This window comes from Chenopodium quinoa, unplaced genomic scaffold (assembly GCF_001683475.1).
Source record: "Chenopodium quinoa cultivar QQ74 unplaced genomic scaffold, ASM168347v1, whole genome shotgun sequence".
In the NCBI taxonomy this organism is placed as follows: Eukaryota; Viridiplantae; Streptophyta; class Magnoliopsida; order Caryophyllales; family Amaranthaceae; genus Chenopodium; species Chenopodium quinoa.
Window position 1 is genome coordinate 596,858 of NW_018745170.1, and position 22,800 is coordinate 619,657.

General features: G+C 32.1%; 2 protein-coding genes and 1 long non-coding RNA gene across 4 annotated transcripts; 1 reads left to right on the plus strand and 2 right to left on the minus strand.

Moving 5' to 3' along the window:
• Positions 1–963: 963 nt before the first annotated feature.
• LOC110710471 lies at positions 964–2,050 on the minus strand. Of its 2 annotated transcripts, none has more exons than XR_002509166.1 (2): positions 1,539–2,050; positions 964–1,164 (listed from the first exon to the last, which is right to left on the minus strand). It is a non-coding gene; the product is annotated as an uncharacterized LOC110710471 (long non-coding RNA). The 2 variants fall into 2 exon arrangements; XR_002509167.1 differs by having other exon boundaries at positions 964–1,167.
• Positions 2,051–3,033: 983 nt separating this feature from the next.
• Positions 3,034–5,538, plus strand: LOC110710470. The gene is made up of 2 exons (XM_021888776.1): positions 3,034–3,253; positions 4,661–5,538. Exons 1-2 carry the CDS (start codon positions 3,178–3,180, stop codon positions 5,170–5,172), a joined length of 588 nt encoding a protein of 195 aa, XP_021744468.1. The 5' UTR covers positions 3,034–3,177; the 3' UTR covers positions 5,173–5,538.
• A 1,427-nt stretch (positions 5,539–6,965) lies between these two features.
• LOC110710469 (ylmG homolog protein 2, chloroplastic-like) lies at positions 6,966–10,735 on the minus strand. Its single transcript, XM_021888775.1, has 3 exons — positions 10,330–10,735; positions 7,746–7,945; positions 6,966–7,628 (listed from the first exon to the last, which is right to left on the minus strand). Exons 1-3 carry the CDS (start codon positions 10,612–10,614, stop codon positions 7,364–7,366), a joined length of 750 nt encoding a protein of 249 aa, XP_021744467.1. The 5' UTR covers positions 10,615–10,735; the 3' UTR covers positions 6,966–7,363.
• Positions 10,736–22,800: the final 12,065 nt, after the last annotated feature.

The following is a 22,800-nucleotide window of genomic DNA, read 5'->3' on the forward strand; positions in this document are numbered from 1 at the left end:
TAGACATGTAGTTTAAGAAAAATATTAGATTAGGTAAATTGAATTAAGGGTTTTTCTAGGCTATACCCCTAAAGTAGTCGAGTTTTTAAGGTGTACCCATGCTTTTCAAGTTTCTAAGCTGTGCCCTTCAACTGCTTATCAATATTAAAATGTACGTTTATTAGTTGTTTAAAAGTTAATTGAGAGTGTGGTTTCGTGGCTTCAGTTTTCGTTATTCGGGTTGCGGTGGCTAAGATTTCTTTCTCCTATCATTTCCTTACCTTTTATCATCTTTTTTATTAAATTTATAGTTAACTTTAGGTGACGTGGAAGTCCCAAGGAGGGTATCATTCATTAATGATAGTGAGTTGAGGGGCACAACTTAGAAATTTGAAAAAGCATGTGTATACCTTAAAAACTCGACTACCTTAGGGGCATAGCTTAGAAAAACCCTTGAATTAATAAGAAGAATGTTACTCCATCTGTGTTTATTTAAATGTCCTAGTTTGACCGGCACATTTTCCAATGAACAATAATTATATCTTTCATTATCAATAATTATAAATAATAAAAAGCTGATATTTGGAAATAATGCTTTAAGACGATTATAACAAGTACTCATTGGTTATATTTTATCTTATGTATTAAGCACAAAAATTAGTCGGAGCAATGCATATAAATTAGGGGTGGCAAACGAATCAGGACAGGTCGGGTTCGTGTTCGGGTTTTCGGGTTTCGGGTCAGCTAACCCCCAACCTGAACCTGATCCATTTAAGTTTTTGGGTTGAAAACCCCAACCTGAGCCTGATATTTTCAGGTTCGGGTCAACCCAAAAACGTCCTGATTTGGCCCGGTTTTTATTTGTTTTTATTTTTAATTTTTTTTTTTACCTGAATAACCTGATTTTTAGCCTGATTTTGAGTTTTTGACTACTTAACAGTTAATAAAACCTGATTTTTTTTTACCTAATGTCTTCAAACTTGATTTTCAAACTTAAATTTTCAATAAAACCAAATAAAGTATAAGAAGTCTAAATGCCTAATTAATTATTACATACCAAAATAAAGTCTTAACAAATTACAAACCATAATTAAAAAGAAACAAATGTATTTAAAGTTACAATCTCCTGAATCTTCTCATATTCCTAGAAGAAAGCTATTGTACATGGGTGATGGGTGTCCATAACTGCTGCAAAAAAACATAACAAAATAAAACAATTAAAAAGACAACTCAAGAACAACCAAATTAGCAAGAACAACAAATCAGCAACATCTCAGGAAAAACAGCCAAAACAGCAAGAACAAATCAGTAAGAAAGCAACAAAAATTAGCAAGAAATCAACAACAAATCAGCAAAAATCAGCAAGAATCAAGAACAACAAATCAGCGAAAAACAAAAATTAAAAAGACATGCACAATACTTTTTCCCGTCAAACAACAAATCAACAAAAAATTTATCATATTACGATTATTAACCAAGAACATCAACACAATCGAATACAAAAACTGAAATAAAAAAAATTTAAAAAAAAACAACGAAAAAGTAAAACAGAAAAGTACCTCGGAAGCAGAGGAAGATTTGAAGATGAAGGTGAAAGATTTGAAAATGGAGAATTGCAGATCGACCGAAAAGTGTAGTTGAGGATATGAACAACAAATCAACAACATAAAATGTTAATCTTAATATCTGATTTGCAAATGTTAGAAAAAGAAAACAGAAATATAAATTAAACAACAAGTCAACGACAAATCTATCGATCTACGGATCTACCCTTTCCCGTAAAAAAAAAAAACAAATCAAAAATAGAAATTAACAACAAAAATCTTAGGCATATTAAGATTATTATCAAGCAAGAACAACAACAAAAATAAACAGCAAAAACTGTATTTAAAAAATAGAAAAAATCGAAACTAAAACAAAAAAACAATTAACAGAAAATTACCTTTGAGCTTTGACGGCTTGGAGGAGAAGTTGGAGAACCGAAGATCATTCAAAAAAATCGAAAATAGAGAACTTGAGATCGAAAAAAACAACCGAAACGAAAACAAAAACAATTAACTAAAAGTTTAAAAATTACCTTTGATCTATTAAGAGCTGAGACGTTAAGCTTGATTGCTTGAAACGATTTAGGGTTAGGGTTTTGAGGAGAAACAGAGAAACTGAGAATGAAATTTTTGAAGAGAGGGAAATGTAAAAACGGCTGAGATGAGATGAGAGGCTGAGAGAATGAGAGTGAGTGTTAGGGTTTCAAGCTCAATATAAGGCATTTACGGTTTTTGTTTAAAGATTTGGGCTTCGGGTTTGGGGCCTTGGGCTAGTAGTAGTTTTAGTTTTTTTTTTTTTTTTGTAAGACTTTTTTTTAAGGTTGGGTTCGGATTAACCCGACCCGAACCCGACCTGATTTTGACCTGAAAATAATTTTGGGTTAAGTGGGTCATTTTTAGGTTGAAATTTTCAACCTTAACCTAACCCATTTAATTTCGGGTCGGGTTCGTGTCAACCCATTTAAGTTTTCGGGTCGAAAATCTCAACCCAAACCCGCTATTTCAGGTCGGGTTCAGGTTGGGTTTTCGGGTTGGGTCAGTTTTTGCCACACCTAATATAAATAGTGCAAATGCAAACTGGAGCACTTAAATAAAAACAAAAAAAAAAAAATGTTATTACGCTTTAAAGTTTTTTGAATTAATTCATCCATTTATCTTAGAGGTGATCATTGGGCGAGTCGGGCTGGGCCGAAGCTAAAAAAGTTATGCCCACTTCTCGGACCGGGCCGGACCAAGCTTTGGGCCGGATTTTTTGTGCCCAAACCCGCCCAAATTGGTCGGGCCGTGCGGACTTTTTAGAGCAGGCCTAACAAATCAACTATATATGCATAAATACGCATTTCCAAACCCGACCAAAAAAATTAAATTTTGGGTCGGGCCGGGTCCAACCCGATTTTGGGCCAAAAAATCCTGCCCAAAACCAGGCTGGACTAACTTTGATCACCTCTAATTTATCTTCTCTAAACCATTCATGAAAACAAACATAGCCCAATTGTCACGAACAAGTACATAGTCGGATAGTCCAACCGATTTAATATGAAGAGTCGATTTTACAACTCATACTATGTCGGATTGTCGGTGTCAGAAACTTCACCAACGCAACCCCTTCTTATTCCTCTTCCCCTGCTTCTGAAAACCCAACTCACAACTTACAATGGTGAAGCAGAGTATTCTATGGCTTACTGTTACTTCTCTTTTCTTGTTCTCAGCTTCTGCTCTTGATACCCAAAGTAAGTTCTCTTCTCAATCTTCATTCCAATATTAGTTGTTGATCTTGAGTTATTAATAATGTTTTCTTCTTAGTTTATCCTAGCTGATCTTTTCTAATCTCTGCTTTTTGTAAATTAAATCTGGGATCTATTTATTTTTCTTGTATTTGTTTGTTTAATTTATTTGATTTACTGTTAGATTATGGATATTTTTTAGCTGGGTTAGAAGCCATTGCTAAGATTATCAATCAACTTATTATGTTGTTAAAGTGCAAGTATTGATTTTTTTTATTAAATTTTATAATTTTGATGAAATGGGTATGTTGGTAAAATGTCAATTTCCTTCCTATAAAAAAAAATAAAAAAAGCAGCTCTAAACTTGCTCTAAACTTTAGTATTAATCCGTACTACATTTCAATAATAAGTAGTGAAGTAGAAAAAATAAGAAAAATGTTGTGCAAATGATTTTGAAGGATAAAGAGTCCCAATATCCATCCATGATAGCACATGTTGTCAAAGTTGGAAAATTTTGGGTAGTTTTGTTGAGGTTTTAAGTAAAGAATTTTTTAGTTTAAGTGGGTTACAAGTTGCTTTACAAATGAACTAATTGCAATAAGCAAATAAAACTTTGAATTTCTTTTGATGGTTTTTCTAGTATATATGGAGTTGTAAGGGCATCGTATGCATTTGCCAATGTAGATTAATCATTTTTTCAACATTGAGTATAAGTAAGGATTGGAGGATTGTGTGGCTTATGGCCTTGAACTAGCTTATTCGACTAAGTTTAGGGTTTGGAATTATGAAAAATGTCTGTAAGACGAAATGTTAGTAATTTGAAGCTATTGTTGGATTGAAGGCGGAAATTGAAAGAAATCACTTGCGAGCATAAGAAAGGTTTTGCATTAATGAGAATTGAGGGCTTTAGTGCAAAGAAAAACCTCTATTGGTGATAGTGACACCAATAGGCATTAAAGACCTGTATAATCCTCCTCGAAAGTAAGACTGGTATTGGAGAGAGGCTCGGACTTGAATCAAAAGCTAGTTATCCTAGATAGGCAACTATAATTGTTTCAATTTCCTTTTGACATTCAAGAAAAATGATTGACTTTCTGAAAGATCAAAATGGTTGCCATCCTCCCTTTCCAAAAGAAACCTTTTCCAACCTTAATATTTGAGCCATTATCATTGAAGGTTTGATTCTAGGATTATGTTTTACTTCTAAGTTCTAGTAACATCTGTATACACTAAATTCTATCCCTTTCAACAAGAGAATTAGTAGCAATAGATATGCACATCTTCCTATGGAGTATGTACCCTATCTCTTGAGTTTATACAAGCATTTCTATTGCCAGAAGTCTTCATATTATGCAGTTGAATTTCGGTGTTTCCAATTTGTACTACTAAATTTCTTAAACAAATTATTAACAGGTAAAGTGACAAAAAATCCAGCTGACGAGCTTGTACAAATGCTGAATGATAATAGAACTGCACACCATTTATCAGCCCTCTACAGCAATCCTGGGTTGGCATGCATCGCTTTGCAATACATAAAAGCTTATGATGGAGATTGTGGCGACGTAGGTGGACCTAAAGCTAAGAAGCCTGAGGATTCTTCTTTTGCAGAGACATTTGCTCCCAATTGCAATGTGGAGCCTGCATCCATGACTCAAATCACGGGGCGCTTCCTGGGCTGCCAGTCTAAGTATCTTAAGCCTGAAAAAGCATTCTCAGAGATACTAATAAAGGAAAGCAAAAGCCTGAACATTCTCTACAGTAAGAACCACACTGAAGTTGGGGCTGCAGTTAGTGGGTCCGATGTTGGGGGGCCATATTTCTATTGCGTGCTCTTTAGCAATGGTAAATCTAACAGTAGCTTTGTTCTTGAGAACGGTGAGGCTAAAGTAAGTAGACCAGGTTGTTTCAGTGGTGCCAATGATTGAATGATGAATGTAACAGTGCTGAAGGTAGGTTTCACTTTTACCATTTGTTGAACCCTATTTTAAGAGTTTTGGCTGTTATTGGATTTGCTTTCGGCATATGATAATAATTCCTTTTGACATTTGTTCATTTTGATTATACTGATTGGCTTAAGTTTGGGGGGTGGGGGAGGAGAGAGGAGGGTGAGAGATTGTACTGTCAATTGACCGGAGTATGTTACAAATCATGAAGACAAGAGAATGAAAGAAATGCATATTATGATTTGAGAAAACTTGATCCAACTCTAATTTCTCCTTGTGCCTTGTCATTGGCAAAATTCATTATTTACTTCGTTAAATTTTAACGGTTACTATGTATGCTTTCAATCAGTTAAGTGTGTTTTTGGCATTTTTTTTTTCCAAGGAGCAAGAACATCTAAGGCGTCAACTGGGATGCTATTTTAATGGCTATGTGCCTATGTGGTTGTCTGATTAGTGCTTTTATTCGGAAAGAAATACAGTTTTGTATACGACAGCTACGGGTGTGAAACCATAAGATTCAGGAACACCATGAAATCCTAGCTCTAATTTGGTTGCTGCACAAAATGCCATACCCACCAACTGAAGATTTCTTCCCAAAGCCCAAACATTTTATACAATAGCTTCGGGTGTGAAATCATAAGAATCACTGTATCAGTGTCACCATGAATTCCAAGCTTTAGTTTGGTTGCAGCGCAAAGTGCGACAACCCCTTCCCAAAGCCCTAGAGAGCTAGCTGATGAAAGAGTTTGAGCTTCTTGAACTAGTATGTACATAAAAAAAAATAAAAATCACAATCAACTAAAGCCCCTACTCGCCTTACTCGGGAGGGAGTTAGTAAGATAGTAAGATACACACTTCATAAGTTACAGTATTAGAGTAAGCCCGGATACAAGAAACATAAGAACTCACTGAATCAAGCTGCCCTTGAATAACATGTGACTAATAACATTTGAACAATTATGAAACTGATAACTACATTAGAAAAGAAAAAGAAAAAAATAAAAAATAATCTCCTTTTAATGGGAAGCAATTTCATGACTTGTACTTCAAAACTAGAAGAAGAATGGTGAGGATGAGTATTATCCCACCCGAAGAACCCCCAACTCTGTGAATCCAGTAAGGATCGAACCTGTTCTGCTCCAGGTAGCAGGAGACAGATATGGCCAAAATCACAACCAGGAGCAGGAGAGGCAGGAGAAACGCCAAGTTGAATGTTTCTTCTTCTTCTTCCAGCTCACTCTCAGTTCTTCGATCGATATATAAAGGAGAGATCACAGCCACTATGGTGAAGATGATAGCTAAAAGTCTCTCATATGAAGAAGACCTGCTGCTTCTGCTTACTGCAGTTGTAGTCTCCATATTCAGAAATGCTATTGTTTTTTTTTTTTTTTCCTTCTGTGAAAGCCACCCCTCAAAGTTGGGAATATATGCTCAAGTTGTGCTACCTTAATAGTGGGCATCGGAAATAGTACATTAGGAAATTGCTATCTTATTGCTAAAAGCCTAAAACTCCTTTACAAAAGGAAAGGGTAGAATATTTGTGCAATTCTAATTATAATTTAGTATATACATGGTAAGATTTGGCACCTGACTATACCAGGCCCATCTCAACTCTCGACCGTGAAGCAAGAGTACAGCCAGGCCCAACAACATAGGCCGTGGGTCGCCTTTGCAGTCCCCATCCTAAAGCAGATAAAGAGGAACCCTTCCAGAGTATTGTATTCTTTAGAGCTTATTCAAGAAGATTGAAGTAGCAGTCAGCAGACTTGACACAGTTTTCAAATATTCATGGCTTTAGATTGGAATCAGATTCCTGCCTGCTCTATCTAGCACTTTCACAGATCACTGTTTAGTGCATATAGGCCTAATACTGTTACCGGAGCACATAACATAGTTAGCTCAGTCAATATGTTGATAGAAGAACATTATAGAAACAGTTTGAGATAAATTGAAATTACAGGTAAAATTACTGACTATAAAGATATCTAGCGCGCGTAATTTACAGAAATAACTAGTACAGAATTTGATCTTACAAACGCAAAATTAAAAATAAAATTCCACCAAATGCCGCAATATAACAACAAAAGAGCTTCTCATCAAGCAGAACTCTACAGATGCTTGCCATAAGTACCATCTTATTAGATATAGGTGGCTGTCGAATATTGTACGATGGTTAATTGGGACGATCAGAAGTACTCGAACTCTTACTCTGAATTCTTCTCTGCCACTTCTTCTGTGAGGCAGTAAGATCTGATAACCCTGGCTGGTCAGAACCTTCTTGAGAACCCATGGCTGGTGGAAGTTCAGCAGGAAGTGCAGCAGCTGCACTTGTAAAGGCATTCAGAACAAGGAATGCTAATATGGGCGACAAATCCAAGGTTCCTCCAATTGGTGGGATAAGTCCACGAAATATGTTCAAGTATGGGTCACACAGGGTGCTGAGAATCAAGAGTTAGTGGTTAATTTATGCACAAGGTGTTTTCTAAGATAATTGAAAAAAAATGTAAATATACCGAAATCAATGCTACATATGAAGTATATCATAGCAGGCATACCTGAGGGGACTAACTATTTGGGGGGGAGCACTTGGGAACCATGTCAAAACAAGCCTGACAACTAACAATGTATTGTAGATATTCAGAAAGTTCGAAATGCCATTTGCAACCACTAATCCTGCAACCGAATCACCAGGTAAAACAGCAGCAAAGTTGTGACTTGACAGAGTATTTAGATTTCTATGGCTTCTCCAGTGAACCTGAAACAAAGAGTTCACTAGATCATTTTGAATATAGGGTAAATCTTAAGCCTACAAATTTCAACACAAATAGTACTTCACCAAGCTCCCAAAGTTTTACCAATTCCTCAACCCTATGTTACGTATGATGCCAGATATCCAATTCCCTCTACCTACCTTACCTTCTTCAAGACCATCCAAGTTAATGAAAAGCAGCATCTTTAGAGTTTCATAGAAAATACACCAATAAGGCTGCTCTTTTTACCCTGTGTAAGGAACAGCTTTGAGAGAAATGGATATAACAATTTATTTCACAAATATGACCTTCTGTAGCTGAAAGCCCCCAAAGCATGTTGCTATATAGAAATATATTTAGTGAAGGGAGGAATTTCAATCAGTTTGTGCAGCTTGATGTATGAACTTACACATCAGAGTCCAACTAGCAGAGCCAGAACAAGAAAACAGCAAGTGAAGGGGCATTAGATAGAAAGGAAACTGTCAGCATTGGCAAGTCATTGCTTCTTTCTTTGTAAACTGTGCTTGAATGACTCTTGAAGGCCAAGGAAATTGGGTCCATGCAGCCAACTCCATCCTTTTGGGAATAAGGCTTTGGTTTTGTTGTTTTTGTGATAGATGATCAACACAACAACAGTGACAACTGCATCTATATTGTATCTTCTTGTTGGAGGGTGTCAGAAATAGATGTACAAAGCCCTGCCCCTAAGTCCATAACTCTATTAATGGAGAAAGAAGTCAGCCAAAGAGAGTACACAGATATGTAATTCTTGGTCCCACTCTAACTTGACTGTGACATTGTAAAAGGCTGAAGGCGTAGCTTCCCAGTTTCCTTTCCCCGAGGATTTTTACATAATACAGAGTAATCTTGCAAACTTATTTTGATTGTTTTTTACATACTGTCACCATGATCTGATAGAGAATATTTTAAGTGCACCTAACTAGTATGACTTTTGTTCAATTCACTTCCAACTTTCCAAGAATACTACTACAATCAAAAGAGTATTATATTGATTCTATTGAAATTCAAGTTTTGATAATACACCCAGCTTATTCCTTCTTTTCTCAGATATTCTTTCAAATTATTGCACCATAGTTGTACAACTAGTACCCTTGTCACCCTTGGAAGAATACTATAATGCTAAATTTAACTATATAGTAGACACAAGGGGGTGTCACTCTTATACATAAGAAGTGCTAAGGACAAAAATACTATGCCCTAGAGGCTAGAGCTATCATGAAGCAAGTTATCTACAGATATAAGAAGCCAAGATAAGAAATATATCAAAAGTAGATCAAAGGGACAGCAGCGTCACCATAAGGATTAAAAGTTCATGCCCTCAAGCTATGAAGCAAAAGGTTGTTATTAAAAAAGAACCGGCCAAAGGTTGTATTATTTTTGACAATTTTTCCTAATTAAATCAAAATCGATAGAAGGATCCTACTTAACTCCAACCATAAAAGCATAATTTAAGGAACTTGAAACATTAATAGGGAAGCTTCCAAAGTTATTTCCTTGAAAATCCATTGGGTTTCTTAGTTTCCAAATGCACCACCTAATTGCCAACTAAATCATCTTCCACACTTCGCCAAAGAATGCTATGATACATAATTCAACACACTTTTCCTTCAACCTTTACTAAAATCAGGATAGAGCATACATTTACATATAGTGATGAAATGCGCATTAGCTAATCTGAAGAAACATAAATTTTATTCACGTCAATTAATTCTCATTCTCTTCAAGGAAGTCGGGGCTACCCCATCCCCATGGACAATGCAACAGTGTCCTGAGGGAGGACCCTCAACCCTATGACATTGAACCACTCGTTCTCAAAATTTCGGCCAACAAACTCTTAATTCTAACAATTGCCAATTGCTTCACTAAAACGAGAACATTTCAAAATCTTATTTACCTCTACTCCGTATCAAAGATTCTTCAAACACATTGTACCCAACTAACTCATGTAACAGAAATACTTTGTATAACTTTAGGCAATTCAAAGAAAATTTCCACTAACATCCACTCAGGAAAAACTAATATTAGCACCTACAGGTTACATCAAATCTACTAAACACACAATTGTTAGGCCCTTAAGGAGAAATACACTCAAGCGCGCTACACGAAGCATTTTTAACTGCAAACAGCTGATTCTATATATAAATGTTTGGGTTTTTGTATATGTAAATTCACTCATTAACAATCTTCCTCAAAAAAATAGACTATGAATCAAATTCATGAAAAACAAAATATACCCACCAAGGAATAACATTCAATTAATCAATATGAGTTGAATAATCAATCAAAAACAAACTAAAATTGCAGAAAATTATTCATAATTAACATACATAAAATCCAAAATAAAAGTTATAAACAGCATTGATTTTACCTGAGAGAAATTCTGGAGATGGGAAGAGAATTTGAGGAGATTATTGAAAAGGGGGTTCTGGGAAGCAGAAAAGTGAAGAAACTGGAGGAATTTATCGGCATTTGAAGCGATTGTTTTGTGAAAATTGTGAAGAATTTCAACAGGAGAGAATGCAAGAACTGCAGTTGAAGTGGGTTTGAAGAAGAATTGTTGAGGACTGAAAGATGGTGAGATAATTGGGAAAATTGACAATGGATTGGATAACTCGCATTTGGTGATCTTCTCTGCTGGATTTGAAGAAGCCATGTTGTTTGATTTTGAGTCACACACTCTTCACTCACTCGGTCACTCCTTGTTTAAGACTTGAGGTTGAGGTGGGTGATGATAAACGGATAGGCTTCGACCTCCACAATAGATACACTCGGCTATATGTAATAATTAAAAATCGTGGATAATCTATATTACTCGTACGTATAATTTAACAGTTTTATTAACAACACTTCATTATCATCCTCCGAAATCTCAATATTCAAATTCTATAAATTCAACTTTTAAAAAAAATACTTGTACTTATCATTACTAGAGTGTATCCGTGCTAATGCTCGTTTTATACGTAGCATGTATATTTAGGGAAAAAAAAACAATAGGAGATGTGAAATTATTTTAAAATAAAATAAAATAAAAATGGAGAAGTAGAAGTTATTTGATTGGAGGTTATAGAAAGAAAAAAAAAAAAAAAAAAAAGCGCATAAGATTTGAGAATTGGAATTTTGAAAGGCTGTTATTAAGTGTTGAAAAAATGACTCTGCAATTATATCAAAGACTAGACTGTATCCATGCTGTTTGGGTCCAATTCACTTCAATTGGGCCGGTTCAAAAAAGATTCAATTACAAAGCCCAAAAAAGGTTCAACTCTCCTAAAAGCATGTCAAGTCAGTCAAAGGTCCGATCAACATGGCAAGCCCATTTGACTTCAAGGCCCAAGTTATCTATTTGAGCAAGGTATAAAAGCCTTGAAACCCCTCTCTCTACATTCATTCACTTCAAGCCTCAAACATTAATTCTCTTGCATAGCTCTCTCTATCTCTCTCTAAAAACATTGTGCTGACTTCGGCATCGGAGGGGCCTTTCTTGGCACAACCCCCGAGGCTAATTTACGTGTGTTTGCTGTGCAGGAAACCCTCGTCCCAGTCATCACTTGGGTCTAGTCCAGTCTTCAGCCCACAAGAAAGGTCCAGACAAAGGACCCATTGTTTTCACCCGAAATACATTTTAATGCATATGCTAATGCACGAGATATATGTAGGTTTATGGAAAAAAATAGTATATGTGGAAGTTATAGGTGTTTTTTTGTTTTGAAAGGAAGTAGTTTTTTTTAAAAAAAAAATAAAAAATTAATTAAATGGAGTTATTTGGAAGATTTGAGAGTCGGGGTTTTGGAGTGTTTGTGGTAAAATGCTAGGTTGCACAAGAACGGATACTAACACGGATACGGGTACTAAATGGATATGGAAAAACGTCTATCTCAAAATAAGGGACACGGGTACAAGATGTTAAAATTCATAAAATATATTTTTTTAAAAGAATTTGACCATATATTTGTCATTCCGTCCTCTCATTGATCATATTGTATCATATTAACAATGAGCTATATATGAAGGCACCCATACTATCTAACAATTACCTTATTTATCTTTCTTTTCTTAAAATTTCTCATTAAAAAAGTGTTGAACATCCCATATCATAGTAGGATACGGTCCGAAATGTATCGTCGTGTGCCCCACAAGTGTCGGTGTCTAACACGGTGTAATACCCCGTATTTTTTAAACGCATTTTCTAATTAATTAATTATTTTTTTAAAAGGGTATTTTAGTAATTTACTTTACTATTTGAATTTTGGAGCCAAAATGATATTTGAATTTTGGCGCCAAAAGTATTTTAAAACTTAATTTTTTTTTGGATTTTGAATTATCCATTTATTTATTAAAAGCTGGATTATTTATATTTTTTTTTATATTTTAATTAAAGCAAAAATTATATTTTTATTATTTAATTAATAAGTCCGAAAATTCCTAATGATTAGCTAAAGAATTCGGATTTTCCTAGTGTAGAAAATCTGATATTCTTGGTTAACTTATTTAGTGAATTATTGGAATCTTCTTAACTAATTATTTTATACAATAAATATTATTTACACAATTATTTTTAATCCTTAAATGTAACAAAATAATTGCCTAAATATTTAAAGGGAGGTCCGAAAATATGAGCTTAGGAAAGCTCAAATTTTCGGCCACCATATTGTATTTTGAGCAAAATTATTTTGGTAATTTTTGCATTATTCATCTTCCTCAATTCTATTATTTTTCTTAATTCTAATTTTCTACTCCCTCCGCCCACGGTTATGTGCAACAAAGGACATATTTTCGGAATCCTAGGAAAAACTTTTAGGGGAGTGTTAATTGAGTTTTGGTGGGTTTAATTAATGAGAGAGAAAGGTAAAAATACAAAATTACCCATATGATAATATATATAAACTAAACATTTAAGTGTTGAAAAATAAGGGTATATTTGGTATTTGCAGTGTGAACACAAATATTTGTAGTGGGTTTTAGGTAGTGGGTAATAGGTGGTGAAGGGAACCATTAACCAAAAAGTGGGTAATAGTGGGTAATTAATAGTTAAATATTACCAAAAAAAAGGAAAGAAAAAAATTGTTGCAGATAATAGAAGCATCCATTTTGGGCAATTGTTGCAGATAACCGTGGGCGGAGGGAGTATAAATATTTGATCATCTTATTCCCTACCTTAAATCATTCTTGGTTATCCCCCAAGCAAAGCTATTTGCCATATTATTTTTCATGACAACACACTATTCATAATTAATTATTTCTTTGTCACCATAATATTAAACCTTCCTTAATTTTAAAACTCTCTTCTCCAAGTAATAATTTCCTTAAACTAATTTACCATAATTCTTCCTACATTCTCCTGCCATAATTCTTGCATGAGTTAGCCTATAAATACCTCCTTATACCTCTCATATCCTTCACACCAAAAACTCAATTCTCTTCTTCTCTCTTTCTCTTCTTTTCACTAAACCTTTTCATACTTTTCTTTCTACTCTTTTCATACATAATCAGCCCGTATATCTTTAGAGCCAATTTTTGGGCACTTCTGCTCAGTTTTGGGGTTTTGTTATTTCACAAAAAATTGTTCCTCTCAAAAAAATCCTTGAGGTCAGGATCAAGAATCACTCAATTCGGAGTTATATTGAAGGAGTTATAGCCTCTTCAAGTTCTTCCTATTCTTTCCAACGCAAATCTAATTCTCTTTAATCCTATTCCTTTATTTTCTCATGGTTAGTTTTCTAAAATAAAATACCTATTTCAAAGCTATATATTAAAGTATTATTTTTAAAAGATTTTTAAAGTCCGTGCACATTAGATTTGAGTTTATGTCTAAAGATGTTATGATAACCTTATGGTTATGTTAATTGCAAGGTGTATTCGTGATTGAACTTTGAAAGTGCGAAGTGTTAATTGAAATTCGGAACCAAGGTACGTTTATATGGCTAGATACCTTTGAAATTGATTGGATTGAATAAGTATGTTTTACATGATTTTTATGATGATTGAATTAAATTATGATTTATGAAATAAAGCATGTTTTGAAAATTGGTTTTGATAAATAAATTGGAGGATTGATTTTATATCATGTTTTGAATGGTTTGAAATTATTTATTTTGTTTAAGGGGTTTGGTTTTTAAAAATATGTTGGATTGATTTAAAGAGTTTTGAAAAAAAAAAAAAAAAAAAAGGAAGAAAAGGGGTTTGATTTTAAAAGCTTGTTGAATTAAATACAAAAGGAGTTTTTGAGTTATTCTATTATAAAGTTTGATTTCATTCAAAAGAGGAATTTAAAGAGGATTTGTTAAAAAGCTTTACAAGCATAATTATTATATTAATCCCACTATGCGGATTCATTGAAGACTATGGACTTTGTATGACCTAGTCTTTCCTCAATAATAGCCTTGAAATAGTAGGAGACTAGCTTGGGAGGTGTGCACACTTAGAGAGGAGATTGAGTTTTCGAAAATTATCGATTTTATTAATCATTATTATTGAGTTATTGAGTTATTGGAATTGTTTTGAGAATTGGTTTTCAAAAGAGGAACTGGTTTTATAAATCGTTTTATCGAATTATAGAATTATTGGAATTGGTTTTGAATCATGAGTTTTGGAATTATATTATTGGAATTGGTTTTGAAATTTTGAGTTTGGAATTATTGGATTAACATTGGAATTGGTTTTAAAAGCATGTTTACAAATAAATTGAATTTACTTATCTTGCACTTATCGTACCTTAGCATATTTTGCTAATTCGTATTACCTATTTGTTTTGGTTCGCCCTGTTTACCTTAATGGTAAGCAATGTTGACTATTTGCAGGTGGAGTCAACATTTGAGCATATGGGAGTCCCGAGAATGTTCTTCTTCTAAAATTAGGATTGTTGGCCTTTGCTTAATTATGAGCACTCATGACAATGGTTCCTATTTATAATTATTATTAATAAAGAAAGAGTTTAAATTTCCGCTGCAAAGTATTGGTTTTGGTTAGTAGTTTGAGTAGCCTTGCGTAATCACGCGGCGGTAATACTCCTAAGTCTGCCTCTACGGTATAATTATATGTATTATATTAGTATTTCCGTAGAGGGGGATTTGGGGGTGTTACACATGGTGTCCGACACGGACACGAAAATTGGATGAAGTGTCCATGTATCCTAGGTGAAATGTTAAAAAAAATCTTTTAAATTATATAATTCCTCCTTTCTTTTATTATTGCACCATATAGGTTGGGCATACTTTTTTTGGCAGTGAAAAAAAGGAAGAGAGAGGGGGTAAAAGTACAAAATTATCCATGTGATGTAAATATAAACTAAAGAATCAAGTGTTAAAAACAAGGATATATTGGGTATTTACAGTGTGAACACATATATTTTGTTTCCTAAAATGGATATGGTGCAATATTTGTGAAACTTTCTTGAAAGGCAAGTGGTGCAATAATTAAAAAAACAGAAGAAGTATAAGATTACCTTGTCCACTAATTTTCTCCAATAACTACCAACATTTCAATTTGTAATGTTTTCTTTCACAAATAACATTTCCCGTGTATTAGCACGAATGCACTCTAGTTCATGGAAATTTATCAAAAATACTTTTTAGTTGGTTACTCTATCAATAACTTAATACTAATAGTAAAACAGACACCGGGAGTGACACATGTCACATCTTAGTGCTATTTTTTCCCTCCAGAACTCTCCATTCCTTTTAAACCCTTTTTTTTTTTTTTGTGTGTGAATATTTGAAAAAATTATAAAAATATTATTCCAAATCTTTTATATTATCTTTATGACAAATTTATTCCTTTTTAATTGGTGCTTATAATTCTTTCATACACATTTACCTAAAATATTCCAACTCCTTTTTAATTATCTTTTAAACGGAGTATTATTAGATTTTGCCAAAAAAAAAAGTAATAATAAAATTGATTCATATAATTAATATTAATTAATTACTTTAAAACATCACTTAATTTTATTTTTTTTCAAATACCTCTAATATTTTATTTCAATTTAAATATTAACTCTACATTCAAATTAAAGACAATTTTGTTCCTAAAAATTTATTATCACGTATTTATTATCACAAATTAAGGACTTATGGAGTATTAGAATGACTATAAAATAAATGTTGTGTTTGACAACTTTAATTTATATCATATGTCTAATTCTAGGGAAATGTAAATATCAATCAATTTTTTGTAAATTACTTAATTAAAAAAAATACTTAGTAAATACAATAAAATTATTATCTTTTACACACTTAATTAGATGATAAATTTATTACATTCGACATTCATAAATAATTTGCAAACTAAAAGACACGTCATTCATAGTGACAATTAATATCTCATTTTGTATCTTTGTTTTTTTGGATTAATATTTATTATCTACAAATAAACTTTTGAGGCACAAAAAATGATCAAAATACAATTATTGGAAAGCTTCAAACATATTTTTATATAATTACAAAGAACGACGAACATTTTAATATGCCAAACGTTTTTATTTTACTTTCATTTTAAAACATGAGATTATATATTAAACTTTTGCGTGCTTTGCCTTTTAATATAGATCATGACAATATAATTTCTATAATTGATGTTTATGTTTTATCAAATTTTATTTGTTAGGTATAATTATTTTTGTAAAAAAAATTAGACTTACTGTGCATGGCACGGGGCCTAAGCTAGTATGTGATAAAAACAACACCTTTCAAAAAAAGAACAAAAAATACTAGGACCTTTGCTTGGATTTCAGCCATTTACCGCTAGTTTTCAGTATTAACTATCGCATGCTAAACACATGCTTTCATTGAAACTCTCGATTTTCTTTCTTTCTTCTTCTCAACCTCTTTTTCAAACATCACACTGTCATTCCATTGACATTCAAGTATTCAACCAACATTCCATCATATTAAACCCGCAAGATGAGCCCTAGAAGTGTCCTCTAATCAGATAAAAATAAAAATTAATCCTATCCAAACCAAACTATAATTCAGATTGGATTTAAATATTTTTAAAATTTGGATTCTCATACCAAATTAGATTAATAGATTTGGATTGAAATAAATCGAATAAGCTAAAATTCTAAAATCTTAATTTTGTTATAAACTACTTGAATAATAATACATGAAGTAAGAACACAAAGCTAACTCAACTAAAATTGTGTCGATGTGGTTGCCACTTGTGCAATGGATTTTTGGTGGTGGTTTGGTGGTAAACACGGAGAGTTGGTGGTGGAATGCATGGTCGTCGAATGGTGGCATGACATGGTTTTGGATGACGATCACGGTAGTTGGGAAAGAAAAAAGGGAAACTTTGAAGTCATTTGCTAGGTAAAGGTCATGGACTCACGGTATGGTAAATTGGTAATAATAAATACTCTAAGGTCCCAAAATTAGTTTATTTATTTATTATTATTATTAATGACCAATATATCAAAAAAAAAAATTTACTCACAAATTGCCCTAGATTTACTATCGTTTACAAATTATTGTAAATCTAGCTAGTCGAATATTGATGCTTTATTCTTTCAATTAGAGCAAGGCTTTGAGGTAAAGTGTATTTTTCCAGGTCAAATTCAGGTTAGGAAATTTTGTAAATAACCACCCCTAAAAGCACTCTCTGTTGATCTAACCCCACTTTTTTTCGAAATTAAAAAATATCACCCATTAATGACAAAATTAGTAGATATTTGTAGACACCAAATTTGATCCCACTATTGTGATTATTTATTATTAATATCATTAATATTATTTTTTATTATTTTTATTATTATAATTGTTATTTTCGCAATAAATAATTTTATTTTCTATCGTTTTTTAACATAAGCATATGCTAAAATATTTTTATAAACTTAATAACAATTTTAAGCTAATTAAACAAAAAAAAACGAGTAATAATAATAATAATTTTTATTCACAATTTCCGAACATGTTACAATTTGTACTTCTAAGCTACTAAATTACAAAACTTTGAAGTACAGCTAACATCACATGCATTTTTACCCTGCTCCACCGAAGTAATATAGGGCTTCACTTGCTAATTAGCAAGTAAATTAATGCAGCCATTAGGAGGACCACTAACCCCACAGAGTACATGAAGTACAACCGTATCATTCTCGTGTCTTCTTCGAAGGTGAAGAGAGGTTAATTTTCTTGGTTATTTTGGAACATGGTGGGCGAATTAATGGTGGTTTTGGTTGGTTTTTTTTGGGTAAGAAGGAAGATAGAAGGAGATAAGAAACAAGTGGTGAGTGAAGATTTGGATAAGAGTAATCTCCTTTTTTATTGTAAAAAAGTGTGTATATTATACTATATTTTTATACATATATGTATTACTATCGTATAGTATAAAAGTACGATATTTGTCTTGCCATGAAAATGTGTCATTTTTTTTTATGGAGTTATAAATAAGCATTGTTTAAACCTTTAAAGTATTGTAAGTGTATTATTATTTTCATTTAGAGTGTTAGAGTACCTTTTTTTTTTATCTAGTAATTTTGCTTACTTATAAAGTAAACTACTCTAGAGACTAATGCCCAACAAAGGTAGGGAAATGAAAACAGTCCCTTTTTCCTACAATAAAGTTTGCCACACCTAAAAAGGTACTAAACGTCATAATGCTAAGAGAGCCTCCTTGGATGTACACTCTTTACCACTATGAACCGCAGACTAAAATAAAACTGTCTTATTTTTATCCCACGGTTAATATTATATCCAATAATTTTCAATTCAGACCAATTGTGTCAAAAAAATAAAAAATTATCTGACGATAAGCGAAACAGCAAAGTAAATGGGGATATTGATGAAGCATTGTACATATACCACACATTTCCTTCCTTGTGCCACTTCCAATTGCTCTAATCATTGTAAGTCAGCTAGACTTTAGGATCTTGCTTTTTTGTTTATTCCTTTTGTACTTCATGGTGGACTATAAGTACTGTGGCACTTCTTATCTTTCAATTTGTTACGATCATCAGTGATAACAAGCTTTTTATTTTGTCAGAATGAGTTGTGAAGTCGGTAAGTTTTATTTGTACCATGCATTTTATTAATACAACCCTAATAAATGTAAATTTGCGTTTTAGTAGAGTAAGATAGGATAAAGGTTTACAAAAGGTTGTCCGATTAAGGGAATAATTCTTTATCCTTGACCACGTCAAATTTATGTTGTATGACTTTACATAGTATATATATAAGGTAATTTATACCTCACCTTTGTTAGAAAGAGTCATTTTTTTTATTGTTTGTAATACTTGTGCTTATAAGATTTTGTCGTATGATTAGATGTCATTTTGTAAATTTATATGTAATGTCTAATAAGGGCAAAAGTTAATTTATTATGATTACATAAGCTCTGAAAATATTTTGTCTGACCCTACTAATATTGTAACCTTATGCCCTTGAGTAAATTTCAGAGTTGATATCTTAGGGAGATGTTTATTTTATAAGTATTGTTTCAGTACCTAGGTGAGTGTAATGAATTATGTGGTTCATGAATATTTACTTAAGTGGTTTAGGTACTCTGTCATATGTATACCACATGAGTATTTTTGAGTTTTGACATGACTTGGTTATATATTTTTCTTTTTGTAATACCATGGCATTTTAAAACCTTTTACTATATGATTATTAGAGTCTAATCTAGTTACAGTTTTCTTTATTTTAATAGTTTAAGTTTCTTAAAACAGATTAATTAGTTTGTTACATATAAAACAAAAGAATTTAATAAAAAGATTTTCATTATTACCAAAATCTAGATACTTACAATTTAAACCCTTTAATTATCTTTTATTTATTTACAAATTAACCCTTTTATTTTCCTATAAATACCCCCTAATTTTCTCATTTCAACACACCAAAAAAATCCTACTAAATCTCTCTCTAAAAAATCCTTTGCTAATCTCTTGCTTTAGTTAAAATCTCTCTAATTTAGCTTTATTAGCTTATAAAAAAGCATCATCTAGATAAACTAATATATCTATTTTTATTTAAGTATTGTTATTATCTTTAATTCCTATAAAAAAAACCACAAAAAAGTATTTTTTATTTTAAGTTAAAGTATTATTGTTATTGCTTATCTTTGTTTAAACCAAAAAAAATTAGTTTAATTGCTTAAGTATTCCTAGTCTATATTAAAAACAAAATGAAAAAGTTTATTTCTCAAGATCTAACTTTATTTTTCAAGAATTATTTCAAGTTTATTTTCTTTAATCAAAAATCCAAAAAAAAAAAAAACGGTTCATTAGCTTTATTTTCACTAGTTTCTCTTATTATCTCAAAAATTCCCAAAAAATATCACTTAGCCTTCTCTTGATTCACTTTAATTAAGGAGATCTCATCCTTTAATATTGGTAAGCCGAAGGTGTTATTTAAAAATAGCTACATCTAGCTCAAGGTATTATTCTTCTTCCTTTCTTAATTTCCTTAATTATTATTATTATTTTAACTATTGTGTTTGTTTTCATGTGATGTTACCAATAGGAGTGATGACGATATTAGGTGCTAAATTATCCCTAAATCTTTCATTACTTCATATTAGAAAACCAAGCCTACTGGTGAGGTGATAGGATATGGAAAAAGGGGGGTTTAGATGCATTTGCATTTCATCTTTGTTTAAATTAAAATATAAAGTGTTAATGCAATTATGTGTTTGTCTAAAATATATAGAAAGAATAATTTCTTTCTTAAGGTGAGTTTAAAGATCTAAGGAAGTTAGAGTTTATGTAAAGAATATTCAAGGATAAAGAGTAACCTACCACGTCTTAAAGATCTCCAATGTCGTAAGATCTCTTACGTCATGAATCAGTTCCCTTTCTTTAGCTCAAGTGATAGGATTTTTCAAGAGCTTTCCAACTGTATCTTACAATAATTTTTTCGATTTTTTTATGATTTTTAATGATTTTTTTCGTTCAAGCTATCTAAAATGTAAAAAAGACACGTTTTTCTCTTAATTACTTTTTAAAAATTGTATTAAATTATTTTTAAGAAACTAATGGTGTCATGGAACTTATATTACAGTATGTATGTAATTTTAATTTTTAAACTTTATTAATTAAGTGCTCTTTTTAAGAAGACTTAATCTTGTCTAATGATGACTTTTGAAATAAAAGAGTTTTTAAGAGAATTTAATTTCATCCAAAGATGATTTTAGAAATAAAAGAGTTTTTAGAAGTTAACCTTATCTAAAGATGATTTTAGAAATAAAAGAGTATTTAGAAGTTGACCTTATCTAAAGATGATTTTATAAATAAAAGTGTTTTTAGAATTTAACTTTATCTAAAGATGATTTTAGAAATAAATAGAGTTTTTAGGAATTTGATTTCATCTTAAGATGATTTCAGAAATAAAAAGACATTTTTAGAAACTTTAATTTCATTTTAAGACGATTTTAGAAATAAAATATTTAATAATTTTGTGAACACTTTATTTCAAACCCTTTTGTAATACAAGAATGAATCATAACTTTGCATACTTGTTTTAATAATTAATGATAATTAATATAAGGTAATGGCCTCATTTTCAAACATGATTACATGAGGTTAAGATTAATTATTTAGTTGTATAAGGTTGTAACAATTATCCATCTCCATAACAATAAGCCTACATCCCATTATAATTACCCGATGGATTAATTGACAATCGGATATGATTAAATAGTTTATTTTTATTTGGAAGTAAGGCCTTGACAGGTGTTGTGTTTTATTTGGTCAATTCCATTAGCCTAAACACATAACCTTTAAACCACTACAAAAATTACCTTTGAGTGATTTTAAAACCTAATAAGTGAGATTATATAGTGAACACCTATCGTTTCACTTCAAAAAGTACCTTGACACACTAAAAAGTCGTCAATTGGGACGCATTTGTTGAATTGTCTTGTTCAGAGGACATTTTTGGTAATAACTAATTGGGGTAATTTTCCTCAACCAAGGTGGTTCATTTTACTTTTATGAGTGAATCCGTCAATCACTAAAATCCCACTTACAAAATGACGCTTATGTCAACTACCCAAATTAAAAGCCCAATGGAATTGGTTATTTAAAACATGACATTTGTCCGAACTACGAAGGTTTTGATCCGTGAGTGGATTCAAATCCCACTATGATCGGTACGTAGTGCAACTTTGGTGCTCAAACCTACATTATACTAATTATTATATCATTTTATGTGACTAACATGCCTTAAAACTTGACTTTAAACAACGCAATAGTAAGAGCCCGTTCTTTAGAACGGAAGGGAAGACGAGTTCCAGACGTTCGATTCTCTTAACCTAAATCCCGAACCCAAGACTGTGCCTTATTAATTTAAATTTTTCTAATAGAGTTAGCAGTTGATTTTTAGTTTTATTTCTTAAAATTAATTGTTTTAAAATCCGTCCTTATTCGGGTAAAAATAAGGTGGCGACTCTAAGTTTAATAAAAGTCTTATTAGACATCTAAGTGGAACTTCATAGACTAATTTGTCCACTAAAAACTAGTTACCATAATATCACCACCCTTCTCCTATTTTCGATCAGTTTTCCGATTTAGGGGGCTTACATAATGGTTGTATTCTTCTTCTTTGCTCTATTTTTTTCCTCTACTCCTGAAAAATCTCTCAAATTTTTTCCAATTCTCCTATTTTTTGCACTTAATCAAGGAAATTGATAAAGAAATCATTTAAAATGGAGATTTTTTGAGTTGGTAATTAGAGTTCTTACAAATTAAGTTAGTGATTTTTTTGAAGTTGACCCACGAAGTCTTATTAAAACCCGAAATGAGCAAACCACCTTGACTGGGTACCGATATATTAGTGGTGGCGCTTAAGTTGAGGGTGTTGTGGTGTAGCAACAGCGAAGATGTGGCGCCTTGTTGTTGTGTTTGGTTTAA

Bases quoted from the DNA above. Each gene is read 5' to 3' on its own strand.
- LOC110710470 (XM_021888776.1), top strand. From the start codon at position 3,178: ATGGTGAAGCAGAGTATTCTATGGCTTACTGTTACTTCTCTTTTCTTG. The intron at 3,254-4,660 runs GTAAGTTCTCTT...AATTATTAACAG, and splicing joins TTCTGCTCTTGATACCCAAA to GTAAAGTGACAAAAAATCCA.
- LOC110710469 (XM_021888775.1), bottom strand. From the start codon at position 10,614: ATGGCTTCTTCAAATCCAGCAGAGAAGATCACCAAATGCGAGTTATCC. The intron at 7,946-10,329 runs GTAAAATCAATG...TCTTTGTTTCAG, and splicing joins ATCTCCAGAATTTCTCTCAG to GTTCACTGGAGAAGCCATAG. The intron at 7,629-7,745 runs GTATGCCTGCTA...CTTGATTCTCAG, and splicing joins CAAATAGTTAGTCCCCTCAG to CACCCTGTGTGACCCATACT.